The 26935-nt window shown below is 39.5% G+C and overlaps 1 protein-coding gene across 1 annotated transcript in view; it reads right to left on the bottom strand.

Annotated features, from left to right (window-relative positions):
* MUC6 (mucin 6, oligomeric mucus/gel-forming) overlaps positions 1–26935 on the bottom strand; it is a gene marked incomplete at its 3' end in the record, with an annotated part of 71367 nt that overhangs the window by 42480 nt on the left and 1952 nt on the right. Inside the window, exon 2 of the mRNA XM_067466468.1 lies at positions 5715–5780. Coding sequence (XP_067322569.1) covers positions 5715–5780 — 66 coding nt within the window. The remainder of the gene's footprint in view (positions 1–5714; positions 5781–26935) is intronic.

The following is a 26935-nucleotide window of genomic DNA, read 5'->3' on the forward strand; positions in this document are numbered from 1 at the left end:
TGTAGTCATATTTCATTTGAATTAATGGGGGCTAAGGCTTTGGTACCTAAATGACAGGAATATTGGTGCCAGTCAGGCCTCCAAAGGGAGAGCATCCCACAGTTGGAGTGCTGTGGCTGAGAAGGCCCTCTCCCATATAATGATCTCAATGGTTGGTCACAGAGGATAACTTCACTTCAATGCAAACACATATGTGAAGAGGAATTCCCTCAAATAGTGATGCCTCAAGCCATGTAGGGCTTTAAAAATCATCACGAGCACTTTGAATTCAGACCAGATATGTATTGGCAGCCACTTCTAACATTGGTATTATAAAGTGTCTATATAATATTCCAATTGAGCAGCTGTGTTTTGCTCTACCTGCAAGCTTCTGATTTCAAGTGCAGTCCCTTATAGAGCTCATTACAGTAGTATAATCAGGTATTTACAAGTGCATGGATTTATGGGTAATGTTTCCACTAGCTGCCTTATTTTCTCATTTTTTTCTCACTGGCAAATAACTTGTGGTCCATCAGATGTTGTTGGATTGCAACTTTTATCAGTCCTACCCAGCAAGTACAGGCAATTATAACAGATCACAAGAGTTATAGTCAAGCAATATCTGGAGGGTCCTAAATTGTCCGTCCTTCCTGATAAAAATTCAAGGTCAAGACCAAGATGTAATGTCCAGAGGAGATGCTCTTGGTCTTGAAATGGCTCACTTCAAGAAATAAGACATAAGCACTGAAACTTTGAAGACAACCAAGACTTCTATTATATTTTGAGGCATATTTTATTAATAGTGGGAAAAATACCTGTGTGATGAAGGCTTGGATCATTTAGATTTCTTAGTTCATCTGCATATGTTTCTAGAAAACAGCAAAAACTGCATAAATATATTTCTGCATGTGTACCTGTGATGTTAGCATTTTACACAATCTTGAGACCACATGTTAGTAGCCATAGGCTCATGATAAAAATATGTTCCCATCATCTATCTCAGGAGTAACTCAGAATGGCTTTTGAACTCTCATTGTTAAGAGAAGGGGAAGTTCTGGAATATACAATCTGAAACACATCAGTTAGGATACTGACAGTTCCTTTTTGTATGACACTCAGGTGCGGTTTTACAATATTATTTCTTATATTGAAATCATTTCTAATATCACTCAATTTTTATCTTCAATCTGGACTTTTTAAACGTGATAATATTGATAACAGGGTTTTGAACTATTACTAAATGATTCCCTTATTCAGTAATTTCCCTACTCCATTCACAGAATCTTATGGGATGGAATATCGAGATAATTGTTGTCTTCTATTTATAAGCCATGCTTTCTATTTTTAAGCCATGTTGCAGAGGAAAGAACTGTTAAGCCATGTTGCAGAGGAAAGAGTATTCGTCCCTAAGAAAACCCTTTCAAATTCATGATGTTATCATAAATCAACAGGCAACTTGAGGGCATTAAAACACACAAACAAATTAAGTTACAGCCACTGACCTGGGCCTATTTTAGAACTTGAAGTCACTTTAAAAACAACAACAAATTAGAAGTATCTAAAATGTTTGCCCCAAGAATTCCATAAAGATTTTAAATGATCAGTTTACCATGTGGACTTTGGTCCACTTGCTTTACAACATCTGGGCGTGAGTTGCAGGTATTGAAAAGTGGGTAAGTATACCATGTGGAGACCCTCAAATGACACCAACTTGCTGAAGATACCCTCTCCTACTGAATTTGGATCCTGTATTGAATTTTAATTCCTTCTGGGAACAAAAGTGGCCCTTCTATTTACAAAGGTGTAACTCTGTATCAAATTTACAGCCTCATCAGGCGGGGTGAATTTAGTGTCCTAGGATACTTTCACTCCACCTGGAGGATGGAACCCCACGACAGACATCACATTACATTGTGTGAGTTTTGGCAGAGGTCCTGTTCCCTACTGAGGTGAAAGCTTGCCGTACACTTCCATCCCAACACAGGAGGCCTTGCCAGGAGGGCAACACTTTCACCATGTGATGGGAAAAGCATAGCCGAAGGGAGCTGTGTGCGGGGAAACAGATTCATTCCAGTGCTCCCTCTTTTCTCCTGGTTTCCAAAGCTTGGGAATTTTGTAATGACAAAAATGGAAGAGGGAGGATCGAATTTGTGCTAATTATAGCTCAGATAAAAATTCGATCCCCCCTCCCACTTTTGTCATTGATTTGATTAGAATAAACAATCTTATAAATTCTATGCATCTTACTTTAGAGAAAAAAACTCACCCAAACCATGCCATTCTGCATTTCTTCTGTCTAAAGAGAAGCAAAGATATTTTAGAGATTTCTGTGACCATATCTGACATGCAGAACTACAAAGAAACTACTTACAAATAAAATATTAAGTGTAATTGACACTTTACCCTAGTAGCAAAGACACAATGACATTACATTAAATTGCATAACTTCCTTTTTTAAAATGTGTGCCATTCAGTTGGTTGAAGACGTAGCAGAGTGCTAGTGGTCTCGTTCAAGCGGTGGGAGTATAAAGTTTTGTCTTGACACAGTTCAGTCGCCGTCATGCATTGGAACAGTGAGGAGCGTGCTTTTATTTATTTATTTGGAGTGCTTCTACCCCGGCCTCCTCAACCCCCCTTCTCAAACCCCCTTTGCCATTGAGGCCTACTTTTTGAGTGGATTTGGAGTGGTCAGCCCAGATTTGGCCCCTTGTGATTTTTTTCCTATGGGGTTTTTTGAAATCCCTTGTTTATGTGAACCGTCCAAGGACTCTACAAGATTTGAAGACCAACATCCAGGAAGAAATTGTAAACATAGCGCCTGCTATGCTGGCAAGAGTCATGACAAACACCAGAAATCAGTTTACTCAGTGTATGGAGAAAGGGGGACGTCACCTACCTAATTTGATCTTCAAAACTACATAATACAAAATTTTAGGTATGCACCTACATTATAAAAAAAATTCTGATTCATACAATGGGTTTTATTAAGTTTTGAAAAAAGGAAGTTGTGCTGCCTCACCCTGTATATAATAACGAAAGATATAGGTATTAACTTCTTTTGAGGCATGACAGTAACTTGATAGTTACTTTTATATTTAGGAGTATGATATAAAAAGGTGTTGACTTGTGCTGTGTGGATACTCAGGCAACAAGGAAGTAGAAGCTAAAGTTTGTTGAAATGTACTAACTCCTAATTTGGCTTCAGAATAAAATTTTGTAAAAGTGTATGGTAAAATATATCATTTGATGCTTTCATTTTATACTCAACTGTATTTTATGTTCTGATTATCTAAGTAGCCTGATGATTCACGTATTGGAGATGAAAGGCCTTGTACTACATTTTATGAGAATAAATCTGTTAGTGCTATTTATTATACATTTGTCATTTATGAAGGTTTAATGTATTGATTCCTCAAATCTGATGGCACGTTACCAGCCAAACATCATGAGTTGACCCAAGACCCACACTGTAACAGATACACTTTCTCTCTCCATGCAGTCATGGTGGCACGCCAAAAGCCAATTTAGAGTCAACTGGCACAATCTATAGCAAGAATTGCAGAAAGTTGTTTATTTTCATACACACCTACACGCACGCACACAAACACACACAATTCTCTGCTCCCATGAAACTCAAAGTGGGAAGTGATGGTAAAATAATACCATAATACATAATACCATATACAATAAAGGATGTTATCACACACAGCTCAGAAAACAGATTCTCCCATGGAAAATCCATTTCTACTGAGATGGGAGCATGGGAGCCTAGCTCCTCTCCTTTCTGCACAATTTCTTTGTAAATGTGCTTTGAGTTCATTTGCCTTTCAGCCAGGCCCGTAGCCAGGATTTCGATTCGGGGGAGGGGGGAGTTTTTTTCAGGGGGGGGGGGTTTCGGGAGGGGGCTGAGTTTCAGGGGGGGTTGAGTCTGAGTGAAAGAGGGTCTACCCTAACAAACCCTTTGTATCATTACCCCAATACCCCCATGCATACAGGATATATTGAGTATGGTGATATGAATAAACATAACAGTTGAAATAATGCACCAGTAACGCCTCTTCGCGAACCACCATGAGAATTTCGAGGGGGGGGGGGGGCTGAAGCCCCTCAAGCCCCCCCCCCCCGGCTACATGCCTGCTTTCAGCACATGCAGGGACATGACTCATGCCCCTGTTTTCATACATGCCCCGTACTTGTTATTTTTAAACTGTAGGAACTGCACAACTTTGGTACTTCACAAGTTCAGAACTATGTTCCCTGATCTCACATTTTATAGCTATGGTATTATGTATTATGGTATTAAAATAAGAGGGAGGGAATGCTTCAAAATGTTAGAACTTTTAGTATAGTGTTTATTCAGCATTTGGATGGTACAAATTAACGTTTTCTTTAACTTTTCTAATGAGACAAGCATATGCGATGTGTAGAAGTTCTGAAAAAAAGTTGTTGTCTTAAAAGAAAGCAAATTTTTACCTAAAAGGGAAAAATGGCCTGTTGGAAGCAAGGATGATTGCTCTCTTTAAAAAAATGGAAAAAGCAGTGATTGAGATTATCAGGAGGGAAAAGGTTTTTTTTCTTTTCTTTTGCAGTCAATTTGGCATTCAGGGGGAGAAAGCTTATGGCTAGGAAGGACAGCTCATAATGAATGTCACACAGACACTTTGAAACAAATAGCTAAGATGCATTTTTCTCACCACAAAGTAAAATGCTTGTAAAGCAGGATGAAAGCAGGTTCAGAAGCCAAGAGACAGAGGGAACTCGTTTTCCTTTAATACAAGCTTGAGAAAACTTTAAATTTGATTTGGGACAAGATTAGGACAACTTCATGTGGTAAATAGTGTTCTTATTCATGCCTACAGAGCCTCCAACATGGTTTACAGAATGGCATGATAATCTCAAAATCCATATGACATATTGGGCAATCCTCAGAGATACAAAATTCATAAAACCCAAAACATTCAAAATCAAACATTCAAATACAGCAACTCTTGAAGCCAAATACAAATAAAATAAGACACAGAAACTAGACCCTAATATATTCCTAAGCAGAGTTCAGTGGACTGAAAAACATAGCTGCTGTATGCAGAGATGGAGGATGATAAGTCCATAGTTTTGTTCTGCTTATGTGTTGCTTGGAGGGTACAGCTTTCATGAATGGAATAACATCTTTGTTGCCCTCCTGCGACTGTGTAAAAATATGCCAGGACCAAAGGAGAGCAGCAAATAAAAACTTGAAGTGCCACCCAATCATTTTGTGATGTTTTAAAAAGGCTTCTCCTGAACTTAAAATGTCCTGTGTGTGTGTGTCTAAAGACATGGCAACCCCCTCCCTCAATCCCTTATAGTGCATTTGGTACAAAATGATATTTTTACAATGAAGGTAAAGTGGAGTGTCCCTAAGATCTCTTAGGAGCTAATGCAGGTCCTTAGTCCATTATAGGGTGACACAGTCTTTCAGATAGTCTGAAAAATTGTGTTAACTTTACAAATCATAACCAGCATTCTGAATTGTGCCTGGCAATGGACCAGTAGCCAGTGAAGATATTTCAGCAAAGGTGTTATATGTTCCTAAATCCATTAGTTTAATGGAATTCACTGAATCAATGAAACTTGATTCAGGACTAACTTCAGGACTAACAAGTGATGTAGGCTACAGGGAGGGAGCCACAAAAGAATAGCATAATTCTACTTGTGCAGTGCAAGAAGGGGCCCATGTTACAATGCCAGATGTTTACCTCTTTCTGGTGCTATCCTCTGTCTTTGGAAAATCTCCTGTGTCAAAGAGCCATCTCTGTGAAAACCTGTAAGGAATAAAATTATTTGAACATAGAAGAAATAGGCATTATTTAAATACAGAAAACAAATCGTTTGGTCAGAAGAATAAGTTTTCCAGGAATGATTTTTTACAAGTATATGAAAAAAGCATCATCAGTTTGCAAAAACTTGTGATTTTACTAAATGGGGAGAAAACATTCAAAATTGTTTGAGAAGTGCAGAGCAGTTTCCTCTCTGCCTAAGAGTGACATCAGAGTTGCATCAGTTTCTCTCATCACAGTGTTGCAGTAGCAGAAGAAACAACATTGCCAAATGTATTGTTAAAGGCTTTCATGGCCAGAATCACTGGGTTGTTGTAGGTAAGCTAAGAACTCCAACAGACAAGAGTTCTTTGTCCCACCCTGGTCATTCCTCAGATATATAAACCTACTTTCCTAGTTCCAACAGACCTCACTACCTCTGAGGATGCTTGCCATAGATGCAGACGAAACGTCAGGAGAGAATGACTCTAGAACATAGCCATATAGCCCGAAAAAACCTACAACAACCCAACATTGCCAAAGTTATCTGTTCTATGCAACAAGAATCTTTTTAGTTCATTAATGTAATTTGTATCAACCCAGGCCTGGGTTTTAGAAAGAGTTGAACCCAGTGCATTTATTTCCTCTTAGGACCTAATCATATGCAGCAAGAGAAGCACTTCTCTCTTCTGCCGGCATGTAGTCCCTAAAGACCATCACATTATGCAGGGCTACTTCCTCATAGAACAAAGCAAGAGGAGATAAAAGGGTGATTACAGATCTTGATGGCAGGGAACAGAGCATGACAGTTCCTCTGCTGTCCCACAATTTCACTCACTGTCCCTCACTTTACTCTGCCTGCCTGATACGCTCCTTAAATGTCTCCATATCTGTTTCTCCATTGCTTTCCAAGGAGTCAACCATTTCCTTTCAGGGAAGAAAATGGACATTTCGTCAAGGTTAACTGAAGTGTACTGATTTATTGTATGTAAGGTTTGGGGCATATATTTCTATTTTCAAATACTTCCTGCTGCCTGTGCCAGATGAATATAACAATAACGTATTGTGAAATGCACTTCTTATAAATCACACATTTATTGTTTCAGCTTCCTTGTAATGGGAAATTGTGTGCATTTTGAATTTTATTTCCTAAGATTTTCACCCATTTGAAATGCTCAAAGGTAATCTGAATGCTCTTTCATAGTACACAGTTATAGCATTATAATTTCACTTTAACTGCCATGGCACAGGCAGCAGGAAGTATTTGAAAATAGCCTATGGAGTTTTAGGTTTTGAATTTTGAAGAGGTGCCAAAGCTCTTTGGCTAAGAATTCTAATGTCTCTCACAAAACCACAGATCCCAGGATTCCATGTAATGAAGTAGAATCATAATACTATAACTGTGCAGTGTGTTTTGCTAAGAGTGATTTAAGAGATGGTCATGCTGTTCCTATTTTTTAATTTTGTTAACATCCACGTGGAAGTGGGTTGTTTTGACAGCCCAACACTGGAAAGTATTCCAATGTCAAATAATGTCTCCCCCCCCTCCCCCGCCCCCTGCATTGCTCAGCCAATTCCATATCAGTACCTTTCAGGCAAGATTTCAGACATTTTTGTTTAATTTTTAAAATGTTTTTTCCCTGCACAATGGAAGAACCACTGCAAAAAATGTAAACAAAAATGCAGGCAATCTGGATTTTATATTGCAGTGTAGAAGGGGCCTAACTCTCCATCATCCTCATTCTCATTTTTATTTACACCCTGCCATATTCTTGAAATTCATAGAATCATAAAATCCTTGAGTTGGAAGAGACCTCATGGACCATCCAGACCAACCCCCTGCCAAGAAGCAGGAAAACTGCATTCAAAGCATCCCTGACAGATGGCCATCCATCTGTCAAGGACTCATACAATTTCAAGCAAAACCATATACAACTGAAAGCAAAACACTAAAGCTAAGAGCTTATAATGATCACTATTAAAACTGAGTTAAAATTGAGTTCAATACAAACTATTCACAATTGCAACACAGTTTTAAAATACACCTTCTCAGTCTCTGTCCATGCCCTTGGGATGGAAGTAAATGTATCTAATAGGCCTGGGTAACAACGCAAAAATTTGTTTCTAAAATCGATTTGTATTTGGGGTTTTTTTTTTGTTTCGATATTTAAAATAATTACAAAATTTTCCCTTAAAAAAGTTCGGTATTTACGAAATTTCGTTAATATTTACAAAACATTTTGTAAAGATGGCGCCCTTTTTTTTCAATATTTTTTAAATATTTTTTTAATTTAATTATTAATTTAGTAGAAAAGGGAGGAGAAATTATTATTAAGGAGGGAAGGCAGGCACTCACTCTGGCGGGCCCTTAAGCGCTGCCGCCGAGTCGGGCCCGGCTCCTCCGAAGCAATGCGAAATTGGGAGAAGGGCTCCCCAAAGGCCATCTAGCCCAGCCCTCCGCTAAGGAATTGGGAGAATGAAGCACACCCACCGCAAAGGTGAGGAAGGAGGGACAGGCCGCCTTCCCGCTGAGGGTCGCTTGCCCTCTCGCTTGCCCTCTCGCTCGCCCTCTCGCTCGCCGCTCGCCCTCTCGCTCGCCGCTCGCCCTCTCGCTCGCCCTCTCGCTCACCGCTCGCCCTCTCGCTCGCCCTCTCGCTCACCGCTCGCCCTCTCGCTCGCCCTCTCGCTCGCCGCTCGCCCTCTCGCTCGCCGCTCGCCCTCTCGCTCGCCGCTCGCCCTCTCGCTCGCCCTCTTGCTCGCCCTCTTGCTCGCCCTCTTGCTTGCCGCTCGCCCTCTCGCTCGCCGCTCGCCGCTCGCCCTCTCGCTTGCCGCTCGCCCTCTCGCTCGCCGCTCGCCCTCTCGCTCGTCCTCTCGCTCGCTTGCTCAGCCGGCGCCTTCCCCGCCCTCTCCTCCTCCTCCTCCTCCTCCTCTTTCAGGCTCTGCCTCTGACTGGCTAAGAGAGGAGAGAGAGGAGAGCTCCCAGCAAGCATCGCCAGGCGGCCATCTTACGTATTTCCGAAATGGACGGAAATACAAAATTTTTTGGCGCCTGCCGTTTTGATATTTAAAAACACTTCCGGGTTTAAAAATAAGTTTTGTAATCGTTTTGTAATTGTTAAAATTAACGAATATTTAACGAATTACAAAATTAACGAACGAAACCGCCCAGGCCTAGTATCTAAGCTTGTGTAGCTACTTCCACTCCCATTAATCCCATTCCATTCTTCCCTAGTAGCATTAAGAGATTTTGCAGCACCAATGACATTGTGTAATACCACAGTTCTCTTCAAAGGAAATTAAACCTTTTGAAAAAAGAATGGAAAACTGGAGCCTTGAATTATAACTAGCTTTTTCTGAGAAGAGGGTGTGCTTTCCTAAGGACTAGTAGTTAGTTCTTGTCTTTATCCTCCTTTCATGCAAATTCTCACTTCAACTAAAGATTAATGATGTCTCCAAAGAACCATTAATAGAAAAATAATTTTTCCCTGCTGGGAAAGAATTCTTGTCAATTTTTGATCCTTTGTCCACACTTCAAGACCCTTTAAAATGTGTCTGTGTAAAGGGAAAAAATTCTCCTTAGTTTTTTCACAAAACCCAACTGTTTTGTGTTCAAAAATATATTTTCACAAGGCTAAGGTTTCTCCCCAACTTTTTTTCACAAATAAGTCTCAAAGTGTGAGAAATCTTGCAGGGATTGATTGTTTCCTTACTTGGTTCTCACTTGCTGAGACACCATTTCTTGTTAAGAATGAGAAAATTTTCTTGGTCATAAGTAGCTCTTGTCATCAAACTGCAGACTCTGCTTATTGATTAGAATTATTCATACAAGTAGGATCCCTGTTATAAGGCCCCATATTTCATGGAGAATCCTACTTGTGTTTAAGCAAGAATGGGTTGAACCATCTCTTCTTCAACAAGACTGAGATGACAGGACTAACATGTGCAGCCTGGTTCCTTTACTCAAATGTATGTATCTTAACTCTCGCACCAAAGTTATATTGATCTGCAACACTGGCTTAATATCGTTTCTATGTTTTCAGTAAGTAAAGCTTCACTAATTATGCTTCAACAGGCAATCATTATGAATAATCTTAAGACTGAATGGAGGTGACCTTTCCTTGCAATATATCCCCACAAGAGGAAGTTGGGTGTGTTCTTGGACATTGTCTTAGTTCACAGAGGGTGATGGTGGGGCCCCAGTCTTCCACATATGAACTGAGTGTATATCCCAGAGCATGGTCAGAAAACTCTGTACTGCTACATACCAGAAGTGATTTGCAGTTTCTCAAGTCACTCCTGACATGAAAAAAAAAGTCACCAATTTCTTATCATACCCTGTTTTTGCCCCATAATCATGATCTCCCCAATCTAAGCTGAGGGTAAGTGATGATTTTATTTCATAGATAATTCATCCTTAACATATAAAGGTGTATAGCTGTGCATGCATAGTTTTCATATCTAACCTTAAGAATTGACAAAATCTTAAATTCTTAGCTCAACTTAATGTATTTGGCCCTGAGTCCTCTCCAGGGATGAGAAGGATGGGGTACAAAGTCTTGAAATAAATAAATAAGTAAGTAATGTAATCCTATTTATTGCAAACTTTAAAGACCGGCATATATTGTTCCCTTCCTCAAAGAAGACACTAACAAACATATAGGATGGGTGTTCTAGGACTCATTGCCTTTCTTTATACAGTTTTGGAGTAACTTTTTATGGAACTAACACTTATTGCAGAACAGGTATTTATTCCTTAATACCTTTCAAAGCAACCCCCACTGTATTGACTCTGGAGCTAGATTTTTGCCATGGTATTTATTTACCACATATTAAAGTTTGATCACACACACACAAACACACACACACACACACAGAGAAGTTCCATTGGGTCCAATGGGGCTACCTTCTAAGAAAGATTGCCTCCTGTTGCCAGTTTTGTTAATATGTACCCAACAGTAGTTTTTTTTTTAACTCAGTTTGCCTCTGAGTACAGATGCATAGGATTGTGCTATTAACAGGATTACAAATTAGCCTGTGAAGTTTAAATGGAAACTGTAATTATGCACTTATGTTCACAGATCGAGTCTGTAAATTCATCTTTTGAGAATATGTTCTCTACTGTGGTTATTGTCAAATGGGCCATTAGCTGCAGTAGACAATCAATTTAGTAGGCCAAGTCAAATCAATGACTTATTTTTCAAAATTAAAACCTGAAACTCTGTGCTTGAAATGTTTTTGGCAGCTTTAGGACCAATTGTACCGGCAAATAATTATGAGTGGGAAAAAAGAATAAATAAGAAACTTTGGACTGCAAGGACATTCAAATGAATCACATGAAAGTCTGTTAAACAATGTAGTTTATACGTTTGGCATATGGAAAGAATAATATATATTCCAGTGATTTACCTGATAAGTTGTCTGAAATATCAAAATGGCTCTGATCTGAGAAAGAAGAAAAGAGTATTTGTTTACAAAAAACATAAAAGGTAGAATATGAGACATAGATTTGGAAATCAGAATACTTAATATCTCAAAGATTAATAGCTGTTAAAGATGAATAAAATGTCTCTGTTCAGAAACAGGATAACTGTAATTTTGAGAACAAAGAACTCAGCCATCATTTCCACATGATGCTTCATGATCAACTTATATAAGAATCTGCCTACTTGAAATATGGAACTAACTGGATTTTTGGATTGCTTCATCATAATAAAGCTTGTTTCCTTCAAAAATACATTTCATTCATGGAATTATACTTTAAGAATGCAGTAGACAGTCTTAGACAAAAACATTTTAAGAAAAATGTACAACCCCCCAAGAGGTTCATACAAACATATTTAGAGTGATATGGAGGAGACCTGCCACTAGAATCCCTGTTTCTTTTCCTCCACCCTAGTGCACAGGTATGCTACTATGCTGTCCTGTAAATTCTATATGTCACTGGACATTTGAGGCATAAACACCGAACAATGGCATTTATATATATATTTATTTAATTATCTATAATGTCAGAAGCAAATTGAGGGTACAATTATAGCGTATTCAAAAACACAAAGTTAATAACTTGGCATTATGCTAAATGTCCTTTGACCATAAACTGGCCACTTAGAGTGCCTCTGGTGTCGCTGTGAGAAGGTCCTCCATTGTGCGTGTTTCAGGGCTCAGGTTGCATTGTAGTAGGTAAAATCATGTTTCTTCCACGACATGCATATCTCCAACAAGATTGCAATGTGCAAATGTTGACAGAAAGATCATACCATTTACCCATACTTTCAAAAATACCCCTGCCCAAAAGAAGTGTTAGTAGGCCTCTCTAGATCCCCTCTAGTGTTATGCTGTGGTATGCTTCTGGTCCAGGTGTAGTCAAAATAGAAGGCCCATGGTTTCAGCTATCCACAGGGGAACATGGAATGTTTTCTACATGGACGGGGTGTGTGTGTCATACTATAGTAGTAATCTCCCTCCCGTTTTCTCTCTTTGCAAATAATATTTGTCATTCTAGCCATATTTTCAGGTATCTACGCAGAGACTTGGAATGTCTCCTCAAAGAAATGGGGGTTGTACTATAGTAATAATTGCTCTTCCTCCCTCCCTCCCTCTTTGGGAAATAATATCTGTCATTTCAGCCAGCAGTTACAAACACCAATTAACTTATCAACTGAATCTTGAAAAGCATTGACACTGCAACCTCCAATTCCTGTCCACCTTCTAGTGCTTTAACACCTTGTTGGAAATAACCGCAAAAAGCTGGCAAAAACCACTGACATCTCTCTGTAGCAGACTTGCTTTGACACTTACCAGAGCTATGAAGGATGCTGCAGAGGAGAACCAGTAGTGTCCAATGCATGGTGACCACCACCCAGAGTAGAGAGCCTCTTTCCCCCCAGAGCTCTCCTCCTCCCCTCTCTGCTCCAAATGGGCAGTGCTGCGGCTGACACTTTCTGGCCTCACCTTTTCAAGCTCAGGTGCTTTATATACAGCACTGCCAGACCCTCCCTTATTCCCATGCACTTTCTTCCCGAGATGGCCACAGCTGGGCAAAGCAGAGTGGCCGCCAAACAGGATCTTCACTTTATCAGGCTCGGCACACTGAAATGCTTTTTAGAAAAGGAAAGGCTGGGTGTGGAAACTCCTTCTCCTTTCCTTTATCATTTTTCCACAGCCAGATGAATAGAGCTAGTTGGTAACAACTGGACTGTATTTACTGTAAAAGTGTGCCACCCAGTCCAAATGAGATGCCAATCAGTAGTGCACAAAACTTAATAGTACTGATATGATGGAATGTAACCCATGCATTGTTGGTTAGAGATGGATGCCTTGATATGTTTCCAATACATGATAGTTTCACATACATTAATTCATTAGTTCAATCCATCCAATTTTCACATAGTCTGCAGTTCTTCTGGAAACAGCAAGTAAAGTAATCTTACCTTTTGTGAAATTACATATTTCATCCTGAAATATGTATTTTTAATGGAATTGTATGGAGAACTTCATGGGAAGCTTGAAGTAGTGCAAGAACCAAATCTATAGACTCAATGGAATCTTCACGGAACTCTATTTCTGGTCAAATGCAAAAGAGGATCTAAACTGAACCATTTGTGGTGCTGACAATATAAGCAGAGAGATGAACCTGGGAGACGAGGGAGGGGTGAGACATGAAAAAGAAAACAAGGCTGCTGGTTTTGAGATCGTTCTGATTAACCATTCTTTACAAAAAAGCTCATTCTTCCTTGCAGTGTTTAGCCTTTCACACATATCAGGAAGGAACTATGAGCAATGAGGGGTGGACAATCTTAATTGAAAGGAACATACTGCAATGTAACAAAGTATCCTTAGAATGCAGTTCAATTATACTAGGCCAGGACACAATCCAACATGAAGGATTCCTATTCCAGTCCTATAGAAATGAATGAGGCAGATATTCTTGTGCAGCACAGATATTTATTTATTTATTTATTTATTTACTGCACTTGTAGACCGCTGTTCTCAGCCCTAGGGCGACTCACGGCGGTGTACAACATATAAAAACAGATTACAATATAGACAATATCACAAACAACAATAACAACATCACTATCAATAATACCATTACACTAAATCATTCGCGACGTCTCATCATAGAATCACAATCCAATCTTGTTATCCATGTTCTGTTTCAATCATCATTGCCAATTGTTGTAGCACTTAGTCAAATGCCTTCTCAAACAACCACGTCTTTAGGCTCTTGCGGAATGTCATAAGGGAGGGCGCCTGTCTGATGTCTACAGGGAGAGTGCTCCACAGCCGGGGGGCCACCACCGAGAAGGCCCTATCTCTCGTCCCCGCCAGGCGTGCCTGTGAGGCAGGCGGGATCGAGAGAAGGGCCTCCCCAGACGATCTCAAAGTCCTCATGGGCTCATAGGCCGAGATGCGGTCAGACAGGTATTTTGGGCCGGAACCGTTTAGGGCTTTGTAGGCCAACACCAGCACCTTGAATTGGGCCTGGTAGCAGATCGGCAGCCAGTGGAGCTGGAACAACAAGGACGTTGTATGCTCCCTGCGTCCTGCTCCTGTTAGTAACATGGCTGCCGCGCGCTGGACTAGCTGGAGCTTCCGGGCCGTCTTCAAGGGCAGCCCCACGTAGATAGCATTGCAGTAGTCAAGGCGGGATGTGACCAGAGCGTGTACCACCATGGCCAAGTCAGACTTCCCGAGGTACGGGCGCAGCTGGCGCATGAGCCTGAGCTGTGCAAATGCTCCCCTGGTCACCGCTGAAACCTGGGGATCCAGGCTCAACGACGAATCCAGGGTCACACCCAAGCTGCGAACCTGCGCCTTCAAGGGGAGTGCGACCCCATCCAGCACAGGCTGTAACCCTATACCCTGTTTGGCCTTGCGACTGACCAGGAGTACCTCTGTCTTGTCTGGATTCAATTTCAATTTGTTCGCCCTCATCCAGACCATTACAGTGGCCAGGCACCGGTTCAGGACCTCGACAGCCTCCTTAGTAGCAGGTGGGAAGGAGTGACAGAGTTGGACATCATCTGCGTACAGATGACACCGCACCCCGAAACTCCGGATGATCTCACCCAGCGGCTTCATGTAGATATTAAACAGCATGGAGGACAGTATAGAGCCCTGTGGAACCCCACAAGTCAAAGGCTGGGTGCGGCCCTCCAGAAATGATATGTTTATGTGGAGTTTGTACAGGACAACTTTATTGTGGATTGTACTGCCCTGAGGTTGTAGAACACCTTGTGACATTATCCCACAGGCAGGAGGGAAGGGGAGGAAAGATGAGGAATTTGCCTTTAACAGTGGGGACGTGACGTACCCCAGCAAGATCCGTCTTTTGCTGGCCATCCTACATCTTTTCCCCACTTCCTGCCACTGTCCTTCTCAAGGAGCCCTGATGGTGGGAAAGAAAAAGGGGGAGATAAGAGAGCACTTACACAAGGCATCTATGAAAAGCACACATCCTAGATGCTTCTATTCTCACCTTCTGCCCATTCAAGGGTGGTGAAAGATGGTGTTGGCATCCTGGAAAAGGGCCAGAGAGTGATCGCAGAGTAACTTTATTGGCCACTGCCTGCATCCAGCCCACAGAGACTCATGGAGCAGGGGAAACATATCCCCCTCTTTCTAGCTATTTTCCTAAAATGGTGCTTTTTATCTGAGACATTTGCTTTTTGGAAGTGTCTTATATGAAAAGAACAATCCCTCACTTGTATGAAAAGAATAATTTTAAAATACACACTACTTCTCAATATCTAGTATGTATCTTAGGGCCCTTCCTCACAGTCCTATATCCCAGAATATCAAGGCAGAAAATCCTACAATATCTGCTTTGAATTGGGTTATCTGAATCCACACCGAGGGCCCTTCCACTCAGCCCTATATCTCAGCATTTCAAGGCAGAAAATCCCACATTATCTGAGTGTGGACTCAGATAACCCAGTTCAAAGCTGATATTGCGGGACTTTCTGCCTTGATATTCTGGGATATAAGGCTGTATGGAAGGGCCCTGAGTCTTTAATATTTCAGAACTGAAACAATGCAGGTAGATAATACAAAATTAAATTGTTTCAGATTTCCCCCCTTAACATTTCAAATGTGCCTCTCTGGCTCTTTCCACACAGCTGAATAAAATCCCACATTATCTTCATTGAACTGGAATATATGGCAGTGTGGACTCAGATTACCTAATCCAAAGCAAATATTATGGGATTTTCTGCCTTGATTTTCTGGGCTATGTGCACTTTTAATTCTGTACCCATTACTCTCGCCCGGCCCAGTTTTATTGTGTCTTAGAGTATCGTTTATTGCTTGTTGTTTATATTGCTTTAATTGTTTTTAATTTGTTTTAGGTTTTGTATTGTTATGTTGTGTATTGAGGCCTTGGCCTTTGTAAGCCGTATTGAGTCCTTCGGGAGATGCTAGCGGGGTACAAATAAAGATAATAATAATAATAATAATAATAATAATAATAATAATAATAAATATGGCTGTGTGGAAGTCCCCCAGAGTTCTTTATTAGTCTGTGAAGTATTTTTGCTCTTTATAAACTCCATTTTATTTTGGTGGTGTCAAATATATTTTACTCTCGAAATTTCTACAGACCTATAATATTATTTTAATCATAACAGTTCATTTCAAAGAAAAAGTGAAAGATTAAATGGGGGTGGGATCCCAGTGAAGGCTGGAGCTTCAGTGTTGGATGGTTAATCCACTCTGGATTTTAAACTGAACTTTAAATTCGAAACTTTGAACTTTAAAAAAACTTGAATATTTCCTTTGGAGTTTAGACTAATCCCCAGAATGAATTCATCACCTGAATGAGATCAGTGTCACGAGCCTCTACTAGTAGACCCATATAGAAAATTAGATTTGTTAAAACTGTAAATTCAGGATGTCTGTCTATAGTACAAACTCAAAGAAAATTAGATTTGTTAAAACTGTAAATTCAGGATGTCTGTCAATAGTACAAACTCAAAGACATTTAACATTTATTCTATCTCTTCCTGGAAGATGAAGCTCTGCAAAGACACAGTAGAGAGCTTTATTGGGGATTCTCAATAAACAACAAACTATAATTTTCATAACATTATCAACAAACTATAATTTTCATAACACTAATATATATATATATTGTATCATAGTTGCAGTCATGGCTTCCTCACTTATCAGAATCCAAATCATCTTAATCATTCAGCTGATCAATGAAGTAATGGTGCCTAAATGAAGCAGAGAGTGTTTGAGGACAGGGACATCTGTAGGGATACCAAGGTGCTTGTCTATAAAGCTATTGTCCTCCCAACCCTTCTCTATGCCTGCAAAAAGTGGACTGTCTACAGACGTCACATGCAACTCCTGGAACGATTCCATCAGCGCTGCCTCCGGAAAATCCCGCAAATCTCTTGGGAAGACAGGCGGACAAACATCAGCATGCTGGAAGAAGCAAAGACCACCAGCATCGAAGCAATGGTCCTCCACCATCAACTCCGCTGGACCAGCCACATTGTCTGGATGCCCGACCACCGTCTCTCAAAGCAGTTGCTCTACTCCGAACTCAAGAATGGAAAACAGAATGTTGGTGGGCAGGAAAAGAGATTTATAGATGGGCTCAAAGCCAACCTTAAAAACTCTGGCACAGACACTGAGAACTGGGAAGCCCTGGCCCTTGAGCGCTCCAGTTGGAGGTCAGCTGTGACTAGCAGTGCTGCAGAGTTTGAAGAGGCATGAATGGAGGGTGAAAGAGAGAAATGTGCCAAGAGGAAGGCGCATCAAGCCAACCCCGACCGAGACTGCCTCCCACCTGGAAACCAATGCCCTCACTGCGGGAGAAGATGCAGGTCAAGAATAGGGCTCCATAGCCACCTATGAACCCACCCCCAGGACACCAAACTTGGAAGACAATCATCCTCGGACTGCGAGGGATTGCCTAACTAACTAACTAACTGTGCCTAAAGATATGGGCGTATTGTCAATTTGTAATCTTTGATAATATAAAATGTCCTCTGCATACATAACTTCTTATGGGCAGTTATTATCAAGATTTTCATCTTATGTTGGCCTGTTGATAATTTGCTTGTTGTAAAGCACTGCTGTAAAGAACATCTTTGTAAGACTTTGTATACATACAATGCATTTAGCATTAACTTTTGATTACCAACCCTGTAATAATGAGACCAAACCCAAAAAACTGAGTTTAATAAAGGCCATTCTATTTGACTATTTGACCTATTACTGGTCTCTGACCATGGAAGCCATCAAAAAGGTATCTTCCTTTGCAGCACATTTTTTATTCTGTATTCCCTCTGGGCATATGTGCATTTGTGATATTATAGAAAGAAGCAAGGTAACAAAATTGCTCATAGGGTGTGCCTATGCTAAGCAATAGCCATTCCTTCAACCATACAAAGCAAAAGTTGTCACAATACAATTTAACATTAGGAGCTACCAAGCTTCACTTTTCATCATGCAGTATCTTAAATTGTATTCTGGGTCTCTTTGCATACTATACAAATCTAAAAATCTCTTTCTGTCATTGCACAAAAAATATTCAATTTCTTATAATAGAGATCATTTGAAAGACAAATAAAACTGTTGTGATACATTTATGTCTCAACCTATGGAAAAGCCACTTCCCGGGTTTATTAAGAAATGTAGTTATTTTGCTTAAGATATAAAAGCTTAGCATTCATGTCGAGACTGTAAACAATGAAAACTGTTGTTGGAGTAAATTTATCTTTTGTTGAGTATCTTTGACAATTTTTTCTTTTGCTTTCCCTTCAAATACTGGATTTCTTTCAATGGCCCCTTTTAAGCTATTCTTATTTATTTTTTAGAACCATATTTTATAAATTGTTGTCTCATATAAGTGTTGCTTGCATCCCCAAATATTATGAATTCTGTAATCTTATTTAAGTTCAGCTCAAAAATTTCCTCAGTTCTTGTATACATTGTTATAATGTTCCATCTTCAGAAATAACCATACATGAAGTCTCCATCTAAGAAGAAGAACTTTATTTTTCTACCACGCCTCCATCTCCCCGAAGGGATTCGGGGCGGCTTACATGGGGCCAAGCCCAGGGAACATACAATTAAAAGTAGAGCAATAACAAAATGCAATTTAAAAGCATAAAACAAACATAACAATAATAAACAAGCATCAAGCAACAAAAGAACTAATTTGAAAAAAAAAGTGGGGGGGGGGGCAAAATACAGGCAGATTAAAGAGTAATTGGTTCAACAAGGTGGAGGAAAATGTATAATAGCATAGTAAATATCATTAAAACAGAGCAATCTAACAGGATCAGAAATAATTTAGTTTGACTTCCAAAATCTGAATAGTAATGTAATATAGGAAATTCAGGTTGTATGATAATTAGGTTACTGTGTGTGTTCAATTTCCAGGTATATCACGATGGCATTATGATCTGATTTTTTAAATACCATAGTCTTTATTAAGTTATCCCTAAACTTAAATATCTAGAATATGCTATATCTATTCTGAAAAAAAATCATGATACTTTGGGAAGGGTGGGGAGAGCATTGTTTTTGCAATTTGGCCGTAAATATTTCCTACTCTCTATAAATCCAAAGTATCATACAAAAAAGTTCTAGGTAGCCTCTTTTCATCTTCCTCAATAGCTTTAATGAACATTCATTTTATTAGGTTCAACAAGCCCATTCCAACTGCAACTCAACACTAAAAGTCTGTTTTTCTCCTTATTTATTTATTTATTTATTTACATCACTTATATCCCGCCCATATCAGCCTGCAGGCGACTCAGGGCGGTCTACATATCGGCACAATTCGATGCCATCAATACAATACAAAAGCAAAAACAGTTAAGTGCAATTAGACAAAAAAGACAGTGAAATACAGTGCAATAACAATTTAAAAAGAGCTATATCCTCTCATTCCAATCCTCGTCCATTTCATCGTCTTGGCCTTTCCTGGGTCATTCTCCATCTCAAGCTTGACTATCTATTCCGGAGTTCCGAATGCCTGCTCGAAGAGCCAGGTTTTCACTCTCTTACGAAAGGTCAGGAAGGAGGGGGCTGATCTAATATCCCTAGGCAGGGAGTTCCACAGCCGAGGGGCCACCACAGAGAAGACCCCGTCTCTCGTCCCCGCCAAGCGTGCTTGCGAAGCAGACGGGATCGAGAGCAGGGCCTCCTCAGATGATCTTAACTTCCTGGAGGGTTCGTAGGAAGAGATGAGTTCGGATAGGTAGGCTGGGCCTTCCCTCTCACATTATCCTCTGACTGCTAATGCTGAACAAAACAAAACAAAAACAACCATAAAGGTTTCCCAGCTATACAGAGAACAAGATAAAGGAGGAGCTGTGTTGGGCTCCTGTAAAAAAAGGTGTGAAAAGAGGAGCCTCTTTGTCAGAGGCTTTGTTAACATAGGTATATCGGTATCTATAACAGTCAATGGAATTGGAGGCAATTTAAGAATGTTTTTTTTATCAAAGCCAAAGAAATAAAAACAATATAGCACAGCACCTAAACATTGATTCAGTTGAGCTTTTCCTAGCTGGGATAACAACCAAATTTATGTCACACAGCAATTTATTTGGGAAGCATGAAACACATAATCTTTATTTGTACCCCGCCACCATTTCCCCAAAGAGACTTGGGGTGGCTCACAGAAGCACTCCAAGAGCCACATGGAGACAACAATACATAAGGATAAATACAATGACATAAGTATAATCAACAGTGCATAAAAATCTCATTGATCAAATTATAAAAATTGAAAATTAGAAATGTCAAATGGAATGTTTGTGTTTCAGGGGACTAGTCACAAGGAAAAAGTAAATAAAATGTAGCCTAGAACAGAAGCAGAAAGATAGAAACAGAAAGATAGAGACAGTGTCAGTGAAAAAAGAAGCCCCTCCCACATAGCTGAATATTATCTTATTATTATGAATATGAATAATGAATGAATAATATTATTATATTATTCAAAACATTATCTGTTTTGAACTGGAATATATGGCAGTATGGACTCAGATAACTCAGTTCAAAGCAGATATTATGGGATTTTCTGCCTTGATATTCTGGGTTATATGGCTGTGTAGAAGGACCCAGAGACACACATGACAGAGACACACATGACAGAAATACTAGATGCAGTATTAGTGGACCTTTTCAAACTTTCTTAGGCCTAGCAAATCCCAAACAAATCCCAAAGTGCGTTTAAATGGACAACAGTATTCAGAGCTGATCTAAAGCATTGCTGCTTCCAAACAGGCCTGGATTCTGTCTTGGTATTTATATCATTCTGCTCCTTTGTTAGTGGCACTGTACTAACTGTCCTGGTTCAACCTCCTGAACAGTAACCCTTACCAGTGTCATTATTTGTTGCTGTAGCAGTGACCACAGACTTTCAGAGAACTCATGGCCATCACCTGAAGCCTTTGCTGAAGTAAGCAAATGTGTTCAAGCCACTTTTTTTTTGGGGGGGGGGGGAGGGCGAAAGCAGATGGTGGCACAGACGCATGTGAATAGTGGAGCCAGTTCCAAATCACAAACGATCCACACCCAGTGCAATGCTGCTCCAGAGCTTCAGGAAAGTTTTGGAGCATTCTCCAACTTCCCCTACTGTGAGGCAAAGCTGCATTAAGTGCCCCACGTTGGGGGGGGGGGGAGATGCATCAGTGCATCATGCAAACATCATTAAACATCATATTTCATGCACATGGCAGTGGCAAAGGAGGCACTGGCGCTTTTACTGTGCTTTTACTGCATGGTAGAAGGGAATTGGACTGGATGGTCCCTGGGGTGTTTCAATGAAATGCTGTTAAGTTTATGTTGGTTAAAATTGTTTTTCATTTCAAATATTGTATTGTTATTTTATTCTTTTTTTTTTTTTTGCACTTCAAACGAAATATATGCAATGTGACTAGGAATTCCAAAAGAAATCCTGGGACCAGTTTGAGGCATGGATGGTGATTACCCAGATCACAGAGCAGTGATGCAAATGTATGTTTTCTTTGCATTTTTGTGGGACTTTGTTGTCTGGTTAATGCTGCTTTAAACTAGTTTCAAACTGCATTAAATGGTCAGGGTAGGTAAGACCTAGGTCTAGGTAGTAACCTAGCTGCTATGTTTTATACCAATTGTTGCTTATACATACTCTTCCATAGCAGCCTACATACAACAAGCTACAGATATTCAAATGGGATACTACAAAAGCAGGGATGCAGTAACTGATCAGGCCACCTGTGCTCAGGTAAGCTATACCTGGAAGTTTTAGACAATGAAAGGTATTTCACATTGCTGAGTCTCTCAGAAATACTATGCTCTCCTAATGTTCCAATTTGGCAAAGAGACCCCCAATAAATCCTCTCATACTTTTCAGCTGCTTTTATATTGTCCAAGTTTTTCTGTTCTAGGTTCACAGCCTGAGTAGGAGTTCTTCTGTATCTTTCACTCCAAACAACAGCACAGATCAACAGGACAGCTAGGAGCACCTTTTGCTAGCTTCATCTGTTATGCCAACTGCACTTCTTCCTAGAGCTGAAGGACCTCAAGATGTTAGTGCATGCATTGGTAATCTGAATTTCTGTAATGTACTGTAGTTAGGGCTACCTTCTTCATTAGTTGAAAAGATAGCATCCAGATTGGTTTCTAGTATATATAGGAGTGATCATGTTATATCAATATTAAAATCTACTGCCTGTAAATTACCATAGTTTCTGGGCAAGGTACAAATTTTTGGTTGTCACCTTTAAAGACTTACAGTCTAGGTTACACACAGAGTCACCTTTTCCTCTATAATCTGCCCAGTATATTCAAATCTTCTGGGGGACATTTACTTGAATCAACCAGGACTAGGTTGGCAACCAGGACTAGGTTGGCAACTGGAGCTTCCAGACAGCTCCAAAATCCATGCCAAAGCAGGTTTAAGAAACCTGCCTTGGTGCAGATTCCCATTCCCACTTCACCCCAAAAAACCCGGGGTTTCCTGGGGAGGGTAGCTACATTTATTAACAATTACAAAAACTGTAGATTGCAAATCACAGTTTCTATGTTCCCAGAATTTCTACATTGAATGTAACATGAGAACATTCACACGATTAATTAAAGACTATTTATAAATAGAAGATAATTTTTCAATACTTTGTCAACACAGTGAAACTAGAGCTTCCAAAATAACAATTAAACAATGTCAGGCACAGTGACACAAAATAACACTTTCTATATTGTTGAAAGTTCTTCTTCCATAAACAACATCAGAGACAGTGACACATCGTTTATCAACACTTTGTCAATACAGTGAAACTCGAGCTTCCAAATAACAGTTAAACAATATCAGGCACAGTGGCACAAAATAACACTTTCTATGATGTCGAAGGATCTTCTTCCATAAACAACATCAGTGACAGTGACACACAACAAGGTCTCCCGGGTTGTTTCCCTTGTTTCGCAATGTCTTCATCAGGTGTTCTGATGTTTTAATTCACTAAATAAGAAACACAGCAACATACAGATAGTAGAACAACTGATGAAGACATTGCGAAACAAGGGAAACAACCCGACAATGGGCTGGATCAAAACCAAATATTTTGACTTCCCAGATCAAAAACGGATTTCTGTCCTCCCATATTCGGGAGGCTCCTGAAAAATGGATTGGGGCCGCACTGAAATCCGGGACACCAAAATGGATCATGGTTTACCTGAATTGCACAACTCTAGAGTCTACACTGCCATATAATCCAGTTCAAAGTAAATAACCTGGACTTTATAGGGCAGTGTAGAAGGAGCCTGAGTCTACACTGACCATACAATTCCATTTGATGTGGCCTGAGTTACATGGTTACTGCTTTGAAAATATGAGCTATCTAATTTTTCAGTGTTTTTGCCTGCCTTGCTTCCCAGGTTTTATATACATTTTAAAAGCATTAATTTTACTTTTAATATCTAAGGTCTCTGGAATCCAGGATATAGATTATTATGACTGCGCAATCAGCATTACCATGAACGCAACATATCAGAAATTATTTACCTTCAACAGAGTTCCAGGATCTACATTTGTTAGCTCAAAGACTTTTTTTAAAGCAAGCAATTATGCATTTGTGACAAATTACTTGCCCATGTTGATTTTAAATCATGTTGATACAAATATCAGATTGTGAGGTCAGAATTTCTTCTGGTGTTGACATAACATTCTCAAAGGCAGTTATGCAATATGTGATCATTTCTATAATGATGCTTGCTAGAAGTAGATTATTTAGGTTTGCTAGAGTGAAAACTGGAGAGAACTCTTGTACCTTTATGGTTACACAGCTGGCAAAGTTTCAGCAAGTACATGGACCCTGTTCAGCTTTCAGTTTGGTAATCCTAATTATGGCTACTGATTACAGCTTTCTGATCAAATTCTCTACATTGCTTCTGTACAGGAATCTTCAGGTGTCTCATGCTGAAAAAAAGTTCCTAGTTGATATATTTTGCTGTTTTCCTCTTTCAGCACATACTTCTTAGTCAGTTTTCACAGTCCTATAAGGCTCTTTGTCTTGGAGATTTGCTTCTTACAATATAGATGCTGTATTTGGGCATAGGAGGTTTCCTATGATTTAAGAACCATACCTTTCTGCTTTTCTCAAGAAAACACACTAAAACTTTACAATAGCTGTTCCTTTGTCAAATATATATGTCATTATTTAAATAGTTTAAACAACAGCAAATGAAGCTATCCATCTATATTGTGAGCTCAAGTACTGCTCCCAAATACAATTAATGCAATTCAGTCTTGGATTTATCTTTCCTACTCTTCTCCAGTACTTTTAGTAGATACCAAATTCTTTTTATTAGCTGTCACAAAAATCAATATCCATACCTCACTTAGGCTTTCTTCTTCAAAGGCTCATCCCTCTCCATTCAATATAAACCACCTTTGCAAAATGCATGTTTCTTATACTAAGAATTATTTTGTTACCAAGTTGTTGGGTTGTGTTGTTGAAGGCTTTCATGGCCAGAATCACTGGGTTGCTGTAAGTTTTTTGGGCTGTATGGCCATGTTCCAGAAGCATTCTCTCCTGATGTTTCATCTGCATTTATGGCGGGCATCCTGAGAGATTGTGAGGTCTGTTGGAAACTAGGAAAACAGACCTGTCTGGGCTGTGTTATATGCAGCTTTGCAGTATGCCAAGTCTGTTTTTAGTAGCAGCTCATGCTATTGGACCACTGTTGCATCAAGAGTCAGTTCTTAACATGGGTCTTAATTATGATGCCTGAGGTCCTGTTGTCCTGACATTTTGTTCAATGCATCTCATCCTGGATTGTCAAATTATCTGTACATTTTTGCAAAATATTTTGGTGAGAATTTTTTACATTCTTATTGGCTTATACTTTTCTAATGGGATTGAAGCAATACCTGTAATTATGATATCTGGGTTTGCGGTTTATAAGTAAAAGACATACATAGGACAGGACACATATAAACTAAATGTGTTTTGTATCAAAGTCTAAATTATTGCTATCATAATATCTGAAGCTCATTGCTGCCCATATTTTATGAATGTTGTTTACCAATGCAGTCTTGAATGTGTCTACCCAGAAGTAAGGCTGATGATGTTCAGTGGTCCTTACTTCTAGGTAAATACATGCAAGACTTTAACTTAAGCATACACTTTGCAAAAAAAAAAAGGTTACTTTTTTGCTATAGAGTCAAATGGTGGTACTTTCTAAGGTTGGATTATATGGCAGTGTGGACTCAGATAATCCACTTCAAAGCAGATATTGTGAATTATCCGCTTTGACATTCTGGGTTATATGACTGTGTGGAAGGGTGCTAAGGGTTTTTGGATCTAACACATTTTTACATAAGTGCTGATTTACCCTGTTCCCATTGATTCCCATTAATTCAATGTGGTTAGATGGGACTAACTGCATTTAGGTCTATTATGTGTTTTTTCTTTCATTGAGGAATTAGAAAGTCTTGTTGACACTTATCTCACTGAGAAGAGAAAATATAGTGTGTATTATTTATTGATCATTCAGTTCTCAATTGTCATTTGGGAAATTAGAAATTATATAATCACACAATCGCACACATACTGACAGAAATGTGTATCTTCTGTTTAAAAAGTACACTGTTATTTAGCTTAACTTTGGAAACAGTTGACATGGTGTTATATTTTGTTGTTTTGCCACAGACCAAAGTTACACATTTAGCTCTTCCTTGGTATGGGACCGGAAATCCGTTCCACCGCATGGAGAATCCGTGTGCCTTGGCAAGTCTCCTTTTTAAACTTGATTGCCCACCTAGAACTCTCCATTGTAATTTCTTAGGAAACCTGCCTCCTTCTGTTTCAACATGGCTGCCTCTCAACTGATTAATGTGTCTTAATTTGTTAAAGCACAGGAGACAGGGGAGACATTTCTATGGCTTATTTGAACTAGACTAAAATGGTGGCAAGCACTGTACACTTTATGACTGCTAGATTTGTTGGGAATACTGGTGCCTTGTATGCATATCAACATTGTGCATAGTGCTGTATATAACTTAGTTCCAAGGAGTCCATTTAGCAATTACAAATCAATTTTGTAATCAAAGAATGTCACACATTTTAGTCTTCCTGGTTGATAAAGAATGATGGAAATCAAATGAAAAAATGGTTGAATGCTTTACCAGATGATTTTAAAAAATCTGTAACATCACAGAATTCCAGCAACTGCCAGATGCCATTGAAGAAACTGTGTATGCTCAGGGACCGTTTTACATAATACTTTAATTATAGCACTATGATTCCACTCCCATGGCTGCTTCCTATGGGATCTTGTGGTTTGTAGTTTGAGGATGAATGAGAGAAGCTTTCTGTCTGAAAATTCTAAATACCGCTTCCTAAATTGCAGATCTCGGGATTCCATAGTATGTTGCCATGCCAGTTCAAGTGGGATTATAGTGCTATAATTGTGTGGCAGGAAAGGTATGAAAGACTGCTTAAGGGCTTTGTATTTTATTTAACTAAGTCATTTATGCTGCCACAAGGTGTAGTGGTGACCATCAATTTGGATGGCTTTCAAACAGGATATGGTAAGTTCATAGGACTAACAATAGCCACTAGTAATGATGGACAGAGAGAGAGAGACAGATGATAGAGATAGATAGATAGATAGATAGATAGATAGATAGATAGCTGTCCAGTATCGGATTTGCT

The sequence above is a fragment of the Anolis sagrei genome, chromosome 1, assembly GCF_037176765.1.
Source record: "Anolis sagrei isolate rAnoSag1 chromosome 1, rAnoSag1.mat, whole genome shotgun sequence".
Classification (NCBI taxonomy): domain Eukaryota; kingdom Metazoa; phylum Chordata; class Lepidosauria; order Squamata; family Dactyloidae; genus Anolis; species Anolis sagrei.